The 12,532-nt window shown below is 47.5% G+C and overlaps 1 protein-coding gene across 5 annotated transcripts in view; it reads left to right on the top strand.

Annotated features, from left to right (window-relative positions):
- Positions 1 to 12,532, top strand: part of MYH11 (myosin heavy chain 11) — a 101,670-nt gene that overhangs the window by 59,779 nt on the left and 29,359 nt on the right. For all 5 annotated transcript variants that reach the window (XM_033101994.1, XM_033101992.1, XM_033101993.1 and 2 more), the window contains 7 exons: positions 1,679 to 1,822; positions 3,964 to 4,059; positions 6,133 to 6,251; positions 6,987 to 7,139; positions 8,034 to 8,207; positions 9,331 to 9,504; positions 11,025 to 11,139. In XM_033101994.1, coding sequence (XP_032957885.1) covers positions 1,679 to 1,822; positions 3,964 to 4,059; positions 6,133 to 6,251; positions 6,987 to 7,139; positions 8,034 to 8,207; positions 9,331 to 9,504; positions 11,025 to 11,139 — 975 coding nt within the window. The remainder of the gene's footprint in view (positions 1 to 1,678; positions 1,823 to 3,963; positions 4,060 to 6,132; positions 6,252 to 6,986; positions 7,140 to 8,033; positions 8,208 to 9,330; positions 9,505 to 11,024; positions 11,140 to 12,532) is intronic.

Here is a 12,532-nt window from a genome sequence, read left to right as displayed (position 1 = left end):
GCAGTATTCATTATTTCGTCTCCATGCTTGGCGGTCTGGAGCAATTTTGGTTAAAAGGGAGGATGTTGAATGGCTGTTATACACCAGCAAATAGGTAAATTTTGCAGCTCCAGTTGGACATTATGGGGTGTCCAGGGAAAAATGTTTATATCTCTCCTTCTTCCGGTTAGCACCAAAGTCAACCGTTTGGTTGTTTGGTGACTTGGGTTCCAGTTTTGGGCTCTGCCTCTAGTCTTCCAGAAGTTGGACAAGGATAAGGCTAACAACTAAAATTCCTAGGGATCATTTATATTCTTGATAAGAGGTTAGGCTTTTAGAAAAAACCAAATACTTTAAAATTTATCCATAGTCTGGATAATGAAGTCTTGGCCAAGACCCAAATCCTTGTGACTTGTCTTAGGCATTTCAGTTAATCCAAGGGCTTGAGTTAACTGGTGTTTGGGGTCGATTTCACCTCCAGTTTGTCAAATATCTTCCAGATGACTTGACTCATAAAAGACCTTTGTTTTAAAATAAAAGTACCTCCCTGGCTTCCCTCCAAAAGTATAATAAAATCCAGCCTCATTAAAGATCGAGCTGGAAGAGGACATTTGATGTATTGGAGGGTGTTATAAAAGCAAATGATGTTATAAAAGCAAATAGTGTGAGAAAAAAAGAAATTATGAATTTTGAGGAGAAGGGAGAGGCTGAATAACAAGAAAGGTATGTAGCCACAGAATACGACCTTACAGAGAAGTGTTCAATAGGTGTAAAAGTATAAACGAGGAGCTGGCAAAAGTTTTTGCTAAAAGGCCAGGTAGTAAATATTTTCGGCTTTGGGTACCATACGGTCTCTGTTGCAACTACTCAGCTCTACCGGTGTAGCATGAACGCAGCCATAGATAGTAGACAAGGAAATGGGAGTGGCTGTGTTCCAATAAAACTTTATTTATAAAAACAAGCAGCAGCAAACCAGATTTGCCAACGCCTGATGTAAACCTTATCTATTGATTCATCTCCAAAGAGTTGGATGAGAGGGAGAATGATGTACAAGAGCTCAGTCTTTATCTATCATAGCAGCAAGTCAATAGATACGATCTAATTTTGACATATTCAGAATTAGCCTCTTATACATGCTATATAAACATAATATTAGCAAGCCTGTTATATATCAAGATGATGGTTTAACTACCAGAAGAAACAGCTAAAAGAGATGAAAGCAGTTATTGTGGGGTAAGGTAGGAGCTGGAGAAGGGGTGGGATAGGGGACGGTGTTTGTATTATAAACTTTTGGTAGTCATTGATTTTTAAAATTCATAGGCATGTGTGATTTTATTTTACATACGTTAATAAATGAATGGATAAAGACAGCTTTGTTCCTGAAGGCAGAGTTCCTTTGAGCAGTTGAGATAAAGGTGTCCCTTCCTCTGGGTAAATGCAACTCCGCGTAGCTGGCAGAGTCAAAGCTAGATTTCAGTTGCCAGGTACCCTGGAGCAGTGCACAACCTGGACCACTGTACAAGGCTGGTGATGGTTGGTGAGGCCATCTATGTGATGATGCAGAAGGAAGCTTTTAAATCAACCGAGTCTTGGGAAAGGGAAAGAAATGATCATGGCCCAGATTTTTTACCAGGTTCCTGTCTCACGGTCGAGTCATGGTGTACCTTGCTGACCATGCCCCATCTTCCTCCTCTTCTAGGCGACTTGCTTTTGGAGGGTTTCAGCAACTACACGTTCCTCTCCAATGGTTACGTGCCCATCCCGGCTGCCCAGGACGATGAAATGTTCCTGGAAACCTTGGAGGCCATGGGCATCATGGGTTTCAATGAAGATGAGCAGCTGTGTAAGTCTTCACACCTTGAGTGTGGGGGCCGGCGAGGGCTCCTGGATTCACGTTCTCGGTTCCACTGCAACCAGTTAGCGACTCTTCTCTGGTCAGGACAGATTTCTGCTCTCTAAATTCCCCACCCTCTCAAAAAAAAAAAAAAGAAGAAGAAGAAGAAGAAAAATGAATATTACTTTAGGTGGTTTATTGGCGTTTTAGAAAAGGGGCTGCGTAAGTTAAGACTCTTTCAGTTACAAGTGACCCAAAGTGGCTTAAACAGAAAGGAAAATGATTCACTGATAGAGCTGAATCATTTGCAGGGATACTGGTTTTAGGTACCGCAAGTCTAGGGGCTCAAAGGATGTCTCTAGAACCTGGTCTGTCAACAATATTGTCTTGAGGTAGCCTGTGGTTTCTTGGCAGCAAAATAGCTGCTGTGGCTCCAGCCCTTACATCCAGTGGAACAGAGCAGAGTGGATTCCCTGCTTGAGTCCCTGAGTGGAGTCTCATTGACTCTTATTGGTTGGCCTAGGTTGACGTGCATATTCCTGAGATACTTGTTAGAACCAGGGTCGTGCAAAGCTCTGGAGATGGACGTAGAAAGCTAGTTGGCTTCATCGAGATCGTGTGGGCAGAGGATTGGGGAGAGGGAGTAATTGAGGCAGCAGGTTTACTTGGGCTCTTCCTGGAAAGGCAGTTCTGGTGATAGACCAGTATTGATCAATATCGTCAACTGGTGACCAAGAAACACATTTGGTGCTGAGACCAGGATAGCTCAAAGAGATACTCCTGGTCTCCACACTGTGCTTCAAGAAGCACTTTTCCTTCTGGGTTAGACGTGCCCTCATGGTCAAGGTTAATCTCTTTTGGGAACGCCAAGGAAAGATGGTGGAAAATTTCCCTTTCTTCCCACGCCCCTTTAGAGCCCCAAAATAGCACCAAGGTTTGCTGAAATGCAGCTCTGGGGCGGGGTAGCTCCTCCCGAGATAACTTGGGGCCCATGAAAAGAAGGCACTGGGGGTCAGTTGACAAATGGACGGTGTTTGTGGATTTTGGCCAGGGTCCCACACCAGAATCCAGTGCTAACAGTGTCCCTTCCTGAATGACATGGGCTCTCCAAGAGTAATTCATTTTATTTGGGACATGAGTCAGTTTTGCTTCTAATCTTTGCTTTAAAAAAAAAAAACAACTAATGATTAAGTACTCGCTGTGTCTAGGCATTTGCTAAATCCCCCCTCTTTATAATGTGCCAGGGTGTCCAGTTTTATTTAAATAATGAAAAGCTGGAGCAAACTACAACGTTGATCGGTAGAGGACTTATTATCTTTTGACCTTATTAAAGGCAATGATGGGGCCATTTACATGGTTTTAGAAAAACCGTGACGTATGTGGAAATGCTTATGTTTAAAGTGAAGACATCAGGTGACAAAGCAATGCGCTAACTGCTTTAATACGCACTATTTAATCACTACTACCCTGTGAGGCGGCTCTTGTTATCCCCAACTTGCCTGTTCTTGAACTTTCCACAAATGGACTTAAGATGGTATGTGCTTATTTGCATTTGGCATCTTTTTTTTTAGCATTTGTGTTTGTGAGATACAGACATTTTGTTGTTTTTAGTATTAAATCATTCATTTTCTTTGCTGCGTAGCAGGGGTTGACAAATGTGTTTTGTAAGGGGCCAGGTAGTAAATATTTTAGCCTTCGTGGGCGATACAGTCTCTGTTGCAACTGTTCAACCCTGCCGTCATAGCACGCAAACAGCTACAGACAACCTGTAGGTGAACGAGCGTGGCTGTGTTCCAATAAAACTTTATTGACAGCGTGCTCCAATAACACGTTACTTACCATGGCAGGCAGTGGCCTGGATTTGGTCCACAGGCTGTAGTTTGCCAACCCCTGCTGCATAGTATTCCATGGTAGCACAAGGTTTTAGCAGTCCTCTGAAAATATTCTGCTCTCCCGGCCAGGTTTTCTCTCTCATTGACAGGGAGTTGGGATGATTTGGTTTTCTCTTAAAAGCTCAGAATCGAGTCTCTTTAGGAGAAAAAATAATGTAGGCTGCACTGGGTCGTCCCCAGTGCCTTTTAGACTCCAGACCTCCAGAGCATCTCGTTGTTGGCGTCTGTGTCTTACGGGCTCTTCTTTCCTCACCGCAGCCACATTGAAAGTGGTGTCGTCCGTCCTGCAGCTTGGCAATATCGTCTTCAAGAAGGAACGAAACACAGACCAGGCGTCCATGCCGGATAACACAGGTGCTTGCTGCCCTTTCCAACAGCTGGTGATTTTGGTGACGAGAGAGAGGGTCCCATTCAGTCTTTGGTTGTTTTTTTCTGGATGAGGTTATGTGGGGGGAATTAACAAGAGCTAAACTAAGTTATTTTCACGGACGTTTCTCTTTTTTCAAACTTTTCACTGCTGGAGACCCTACAGTGGGAAGTTCTTGAAGCAGAGTAGGGAGGAGAATCTGAGAGTTTCTGATCAGACAGGATTATTAGGAAACATCAATTCTGAAACCCCCCCACTCGTATGTTTTCACAAGTACGTTTTAGCACGTACTATATGCCCCGTTTCTTAGGACACATGTGGTCTTGCTGGCGAGACCTCAAGTTTCTCTGCAGAATTGCCAGATAAAATATAAGATGCCCAGTTAAACTCAAATGTCAGATAAAGAAGGAATACTTCTGATTATAAGTATGTCCTAGGCAATATTTGGGACATAATGATACTAAAAAAGTGTTCGTTGTTTATCTGACATTCAAGTTTAACTGGGCGTGCTGTGTTTTTTTCTTTTTTAAATCAGACAGCCTTACCTGCAGAAAAGCAGTGTTTTGTGTTATGAAAAGACCGCTTGGTCACCACTGTGCTTGTTGGGGGCTGAGCTGAAAGGAACACTTAAGTTTCCAGCTCATCCACCTTTGGCCTCAACACCCCTGCCCCAGGCTGTCTGTTCTGTTGCTTTTGCAAGCCCCCTAGAGCTTACCCTCCCTTTGACCTGTCCGTTGTTTCTTAGATGTTACGCTTGCCAATATGGCAAGTTAAAGGTGTCCTCACTCCCAGGAGAGACCTTCAGGAAAAGAGGAACCCAAAAATCATCCCTGTAAAGAGATGGGGAAAAATCCTAAAACCACTTTATTTATTGTCCACCTTACTTGTGCAAACCATCATGCAGCATTAGTCTTTGTGTTTAAAAAGCAGCTAATGGTGGGTTGTTTTTTCTTTTTGAGAAAAAGTTTTTAAATACAGAAGTACACACATTAATATAGCAAGAACCCATGTGTCCCCGATCCAGAATTGACGTGTGTGAATCTTTTCTAATAGTGCTTTATCTTTAAAATGAAACAAAACAGTGTAGGTAACATTGCTATTTCTTGTTCTCCCACCTGGGTCCCATCTCTTCCCTCCCCCCACACCCCCTCCTGGCAAACCACAATTGTTCTTTACTGTTCCAGGCTCACTTTTAGGCTTTCACTCACATGTCAAACAGAACAATATACAGGGTTGCTTTGTGAGTGTGTTTTTAACTTACATAAATAATGTCACCCTGTAGACATCATTCTGCAACTTTTTTTTTCTACTTTGCACTCGCCATTGTCAAGATTGGGTTTTCTCAATAGTGGCATCCCCAAGTGTGACAACCAAAAAATGTCTGCAGCCATTGTCCGAATGTCCTGTGGGCGCAAAATCTTCCCCAGGTGCAAACCACTGGTCTAGAGAGAAAGAGGGAAAAGGGAGGTCACTCCTTTACTAGTTGGTATTCCACCTTATGAAACATACCCTGATACGTTTGCTCCCATATCAATGGACAGTTAAGTTGTTTCCAATATTTAGCCACTACAAACAATGCTGTAACACATCTCTTGGAATCGTGGAGCAGATGTTTATTGAATAGCTAACTGTATGTCAGACACTTTATATACGTTACCTCACTTATTCCCATTGACAACCCCACAAGGTACCAAAGAGCCGATTCTTTTTACAAGCCGAGAAAAGCAAGACTCTGGGCAGTTAAATAGCTTTTTCAAAACCACATGCTTAGGAAGTGGGAAGGGAGCCAGGACTTGATCCTAGAACTCTGACCTTGAGCCCCCAGTTCGGGCATACCTCCATCCACCCCTGTCATTGCCTCTTAGTAAAATACTAGGGGTGAGGGTCACTAATGACAGTTTTTAGGACTCTTTCATGCTGTGTTCCCGGCCATCATGCGCCATCTCTCAAAAAAAAAAAAAAAAAAGAGAGACCAGTGTATCCACAGACCACAAATATCCCATGGAATGTGCCTTTCTTTCCAAGCCTTCTCTTTTGTGATGCTGCTTTTCTCCATCCAGCTGCTCAGAAAGTTTGTCACCTCATGGGAATTAATGTGACGGATTTCACCAGATCCATCCTGACTCCACGTATCAAAGTCGGGCGGGATGTAGTACAGAAAGCTCAGACCAAAGAACAGGTAATGATGCACTTGCTGTTTATTCCTGCAGAATCTTCCATCCATTACCCATCCATCCATCACCCATCCATCCATCATCCATCCATCCATCACCCATCCATCATCCATCCATCCATCATCCATCCATCCATCACCCATCCATCCATCACCCATCCATCCATCACCCATCCATCACCCATCCATCCATCACCCATCCATCCATCCAGCCATATATTTGTTCATCCATCTATCCTTTTTATCCATCTCTCCATCTCTTTATCCCTCATCCATCCAATACTAGAATATTCAAAGTCCTCTGTCAGGTGTTGAAGATACAATACTGAACAAGAACAGCTGAGTCTCTCACTGATGACCTCATCTTGCAGGGACAAGGTCTGGCCTAAGAGGTTGATCTCTGGAAGTGACTGTGTACCGTTTCTAGAGGCAGGGCTGACCACCTCTGAATGGTCCCTAGGATGAAACAGGCTGCACTCTGTCCCAGGTCCCTCGGACAGGAAATGTTGGCTTATCCACACGGTCTTTCCTTAGGGCTGACCACTATCCCTGCCTGCTGCTTTTCTGCTGGTTGCAGAGACATTGTAGTTTCCTTTTTTTCTTTTCTTTTTTTTTTTTGGTTTATCAGTTTATTTCTTCAGAACTCATTACAGGCAGGGAGAGGATAAAACCTGAGCCGTGAGCCGGGCTCCTGCGAAAGCGCAGCCCCCTGGAATCATGGTGTCCCCCTCCCCCCTGCAGGCCGACTTTGCCATAGAAGCTCTGGCTAAGGCCACCTATGAGCGCCTTTTCCGCTGGATACTCAGCCGCGTGAACAAAGCCCTGGACAAGACCCACCGGCAAGGGGCTTCGTTCCTGGGGATCCTGGACATCGCTGGATTTGAGATCTTTGAGGTACAGCTTGGCAGCGTTGTGACAGCCTTGGTCTTGGTTGTCTGGGATGAAGTGTCCCCTTGGAGAAGTCATTGTTTGGGAGGAAGGCAGGCGGACGGCTACGGCGGAGTGGGAGGCTGTCAAGGTTAGGTCCTCGAGGGCAGACGAGACAGAAGTCCCCCGGGGAGGGTGTTGGTCTGGGAAACCGAGAAGGCCAGCGGCCCAGCTGGACCCCAGAGGCAGGACCTGATCTCCCACCATCTCCCTCTGCCTCCCGCCCTCCACGTTGGCTCCACTCCCAAGCGGCCTCTCCCCTCATGGTGGCCAGATGCTGCCACAGCGTTCGCATGCCTCTCGGTAAGCTCGGCAGTTCTAGCCAGCTCCACCTGTTTCCAACAGTTCCAACCAGAATCGTGGGACTGAGTCTCACTGACTTTTACTCACCAGAGGTGGCCGCATGGTCACCTCCGAGCCAAGCCTGCTGTCAGGGTCCTGCCGTGCTTTATATAATGTAACCCTGGCCACCAACACCCCCTCCCATGTGTTGCAGGGAAAGTCTTGAGGTTGACAGATGTTCTAGAACCCACCTGCTATGGAATTATTCCCTCTCTGAGCCTCAGTGTCCCCATCTGCAAAATGGGGGTGCTAAATACCTTACATGGTTATTCTTCCTATAAATCACTGTGCAGATGGAGACAAAAAGGCCCCTTATGACAAAGTGTGCGTAGGCCGTGTCCCTGAGCATAGGTCATTGGTTGGGGCCTAAGCCCTCTCTGGGTGCCGACTTGGCAGGACGGGTCTTGTGGAAGGGGCGTCAGGCCCTGGGGCTGTCTGCCGGGCGGAGCTTCCGGGGCGAGGGCTGGGGGGCTCCTCATCCCAGCTGCTCACTGGGCCTCTGCGCTGTTCTGTGCTCAGGTGAACTCCTTCGAGCAGCTGTGCATCAACTACACTAACGAGAAGCTGCAGCAGCTCTTCAACCACACCATGTTCATCCTGGAGCAGGAGGAGTACCAGCGCGAGGGCATCGAGTGGAACTTCATCGACTTCGGGCTGGACCTGCAGCCCTGCATCGAGCTCATCGAGCGGCCGGTGAGGCCCGCACCATACTCGCATGCCTGGGGGGCCCGTGCAGCCGGCATGGGGACCCTCCCTTCTCTCCGGGTGCACGACTCCCCAGCACCGGTCCCTGTGAACTGTCACTCTTTCCCTTAACTCACATTTGAGTAGCGAAGGCATTTTCCTTTCTTTATTTCTCCCTCCTTTTCTCTCTCCCTCCCTTTTTTCTTTCCTTCCTTTTCTCCCTTTCCTTCCCCCCCCCTTTCCTTCCCTCCTTCCCTCCCTTCCTTCTTTCCTTTTTTTCTTCCTCCCTCCTTCCCTCCCTGGCTTCCCTCCTTTCCCTCCTCTCTCCCTTCCTCCCCTTTCCTTCTCCTCTCTCCCATCCATTCATTCCCAAAGTCAGGAGTCTTTGTTTTGTTCACTGATGTGACCAAAACTCTCTAGAACTGTGCACATAGTAGGTGCCCAATAAATAATTGTTGTGGTGAGTGACTGTTTACTGAGCACCTACTGTGTGCTGGTCCCCGCTTTGGGGGTCTAGGGACGTCACCATGAATGAGATGACCTTACTCCCTGCCCTCCTGGAGGAGCAGGCAATGAAACCAGACAAACGAATAAAGCAACTAAACTCCGGATAAAGCCAAAGGGGAGAGTGACTCAGGGAGGCCTGCTTTGTGCAGAGCTATCAAGAAATGCTTCCCTGATCTGAGTCCAAATAGTGACAACCATTCCAGCCGAGCGAATGGCACGTGCAAATCAGGCTGTGCTCCTGACACCTAAGTTTAGACTGTCTCCCACTGGGATGCACTTTACTAAAAGGAACCCTGAGGTGAAGTTATATACAAAGCAACGAATTTCTTTGCAACAAGTGTGAAATCTTTGGGTTGTTGCCTGTGGTGCCCACTAGGGGGCAGCAGCAAACAGATGTTCTGTTGGTGCCTGCCTTTATGTCCCCAATGCCGGTCCATTGGACGCATGGTAATTTGGGGACAGATTTTTGCGGGGAGGGAGAAGGGCATAAATCCATCTTTATATGTGGGCAGATTCAGGAATAGACTGGGGGCCACCTCTGCGTGTGTTTGGGTGACCAGCTCTTCCTGGCGAGCCTGAGGCTCGGGTGCCATTGTGATGTCCCTGCCCTACTTGTCCCCCACAGAACAACCCTCCAGGCGTGCTGGCTCTGCTGGACGAGGAGTGCTGGTTCCCCAAAGCCACAGACAAGTCCTTTGTGGAGAAGCTGTGCACGGAGCAGGGCAACCACCCCAAGTTTCAGAAGCCCAAGCAGCTAAAGGACAAAACCGAGTTCTCCATCATCCACTATGCCGGCAAGGTACCAGCTGAATGTCCCAGGGTTCTCTCTGTCCCGGGGGGCTCAGGCAGGATGCTCAGAGCAGGAGCAACGTGGGAACAGCAGAACCTGAAGACGTGAGGTGTGGATCAAATCCCAACCCAGTCCCATGTGGGCGTTGTCTGCAAGCACCAGATGTACGTATCAGCCTCTCTAATATATTCCAGCTGTGGTGGCCAGGCAGTTCTTTCTTATACAGGCTCTTCCTGCCACAAGTTAAACCCAACAGGAAGGGCCAACCGGAATGGGGTGACCAGTAAACCCACTTTTGGGTCCAACAGGAATCTGCCTTATCATGACCTTGGAGTTGCCATTGCCAGCCTGTGCCGTTCAGGGAAACCTGGGGTGGTTGTCACCATTTGTCATCATGGACTCCCTCACCCTCCTCCTTCTCCTCTTCCTCCTCTTCTTCATCATCATGTTATGTTACTGTGCAGGACCTCCCCCTATGGCTCCTGAGGGTCCTGGTAAATGTAGAAAAGACATGGCTTGGCTGGCTTACAGACTATTAGAGAATTTTGTTGATTCCCAGTGTCCCCACTGTATCATAGGAACAGGCAATGCCCTAAACCAGGGGTTGGTAAACTACAGGCCATGCACCAAATCTGGCCCACAGCCTGTTTTTGTAAATAAAGTTTTATTGGCACACAGCCACACCTGTTTGGTGACATAACGTCTATGGCTGTTATCATGCTGTTGCAGCAGAGTTGAGTAGTTGTGACAGACTGGCCCACAAAGCTAAAAATATTTATTATATGGGCCTTTACCAAAAAAGTTTGCCAACTCCTTAAGCACATAGAGGTAATGTTTCCTTAGGCATGTAGAGGTAATGCTTTTCTTTTCCCCACTTTACAAGTGTTTTTTTCCCCAGTCCCCTCTCAGGTCAGGCCTGGCCCTCACCATAACAACCCACATCCCATAATAACCTGTCAGAGCTATTTTACCAGTTCCTTCCATTTCATAGTCACAATAATAAAATTAAAGCTTTGGCCACTGTCAGTGTTCAAGTTGGGAATTTATAGCTATATTGTCAAAATCTCCAAGTTACAAAAATTATGTTCACCAGAGAGGAGAAAAGAGGTCCCCAAACGTAATTTAAAAACCAGGATTGTTGTCAAGTCTTCTTTCGATGAGGGGAGAACTTTGGACGTGAGGGAGAGTACTTGCCATCAGCAAATACCTTCCAGGGGAAACAGGCATTGTGCCAGGCTCTGGAGAAGGGAGATTGCCAGAGGAGGCCTACTGGGAGAAGGCAAGGAGTAGAGACCAGGCTTTCCCAGCAACGGCTACCACTGGCGGATGCCCTACTGTGCACAGGGCCCTTTAAAGTACTGATCTGTTGGTCTCTTCATTGGTGTTTGTGGATTTCCATCCTCGCGGCTAACATCATTTCCTCTCTGACCTGGGAACATCCGGGTGGGAAATGGGCGGACCCGGGCCCTGCTCTGCATTCGTAACTGAAGCGGGAGCCTCTGACTGGTGCGGTGGTTTGCTCTTGGCAGGTGGACTACAATGCGAGCGCCTGGCTGACCAAGAACATGGACCCACTGAATGACAATGTGACTGCCCTCCTCAATGCCTCCTCGGACAAGTTTGTGGCCGACCTGTGGAAGGACGGTAAGGCCCTGCCTTCTGGAGCCAGGGAACCGAGCACTCAGAGCCCTCCACCTCCTTCCAGCCGCCCCTGATGCCCATGCCTGCTCCCAGGTGGGGTGGGCCTCTGGGGGGGAGGGGACATTGTTGGCAGGTGCTAGGGATGTCTTGTTGACACATTCAGCCACTTCCTGAATGGTGACCCCTGAGACCCTCAACCCCACACCTGGACCCCAGGCAGAAGGTTCTGAGATCAGAGCAGTGATGGAGGAAATAGAGTACGAGGCGTGGTGAGTTAGCGTGCCCCCATCTAGAGTCACAAAGAGTCACAAAGACTGAATTCCACATTGTCCCGGCCAGCATTAGCTGTGTGATCTTGGGCAAGTCACTTGACTTCATTAAGCTTCAGTGTCCCCACCTCTCCTGGGGTTATTGTGAGGGTAAAATCAGATCAGTGGGGCTCAAGCTTGAGCATGCATCAGGATTATCTGGGGTCGGGGGTGCTTGGTAAACTCAGATCGCTGGGCAGCACCTCCAAAGGTTCTGAATCTGCAGGTCTGGGCGGGGCCTGAGAGTCTGCATTTCTAATAAGCTCCCAGGAGATGCTGATGCTGCAGGTCTGGGCAACTTTGGTTCCCTCTGAGACCCGGAGAACAGACAATTCATGTGAAGTGCTTAGCGCGTGCTCAGTGCATGCCAGCCGCTCTGATGGCACAAGGGGTGGTAGGCGGTACTGCTTCTGTTCTCAGACCTCAGTGCCCACAGCTGATTTTGTCCTTGGCACAGAGCCTGTGGGCCTGGGGCTTACAGGACTGGTCACCCTTGTTTTAGGCATGGGGTCAGCTGTGCCAACACTGAGTGGCACCATGTGCCCTGGGCCCTGGGATGGTGGAGCAGTATCTCACCCTGGGTTTCCTTCATACTGGGATTCATAACTAACTCAGAAAGGCCTTTCCCTGAAGGAGCCCACAGTCCTATGGGAGACACAGATAAGCACAGAGAGCCTAAGTGAACACAACAAGCAGAAATGATGTAGTCTAATACCAGTGGGGTTGAACTCACCACCATCAACCAACCGGATAGAATTCGCAGCTGTAGACGACTTCATCCAACACCAGCAGAATACACATTCTTTTCATGCTCACAGGGAACATTCACCAAGAGAGATCACCTTCTGGGCCCTAATATACATCCTAAGAAATCTAAAAGAAGACAAATCATACAATGTCTGCTGTCAGACTACCTTGGAATTAAATCAGAAATCAATAACAGAAAGATGACTGGAAAGTCCCAGAATATGTGGAGATTAGACAACACATTTCTAAGTAACACATGGGTCAAAGAAATTTTCTCTTTGAGCCACGTGTTATTTAGAAGTGTATTGTTGTGTGTTATTTTCTCAAGAGAAATTTTAAAA

The sequence above is a fragment of the Rhinolophus ferrumequinum genome (genome assembly GCF_004115265.2).
Source record: "Rhinolophus ferrumequinum isolate MPI-CBG mRhiFer1 chromosome 15 unlocalized genomic scaffold, mRhiFer1_v1.p scaffold_54_arrow_ctg1_1, whole genome shotgun sequence".
NCBI classification, from domain to species: Eukaryota; Metazoa; Chordata; class Mammalia; order Chiroptera; family Rhinolophidae; genus Rhinolophus; species Rhinolophus ferrumequinum.
Note: the sequence above shows the minus strand (reverse complement) of the source record. Positions and strands in the feature narration are given on the sequence as shown.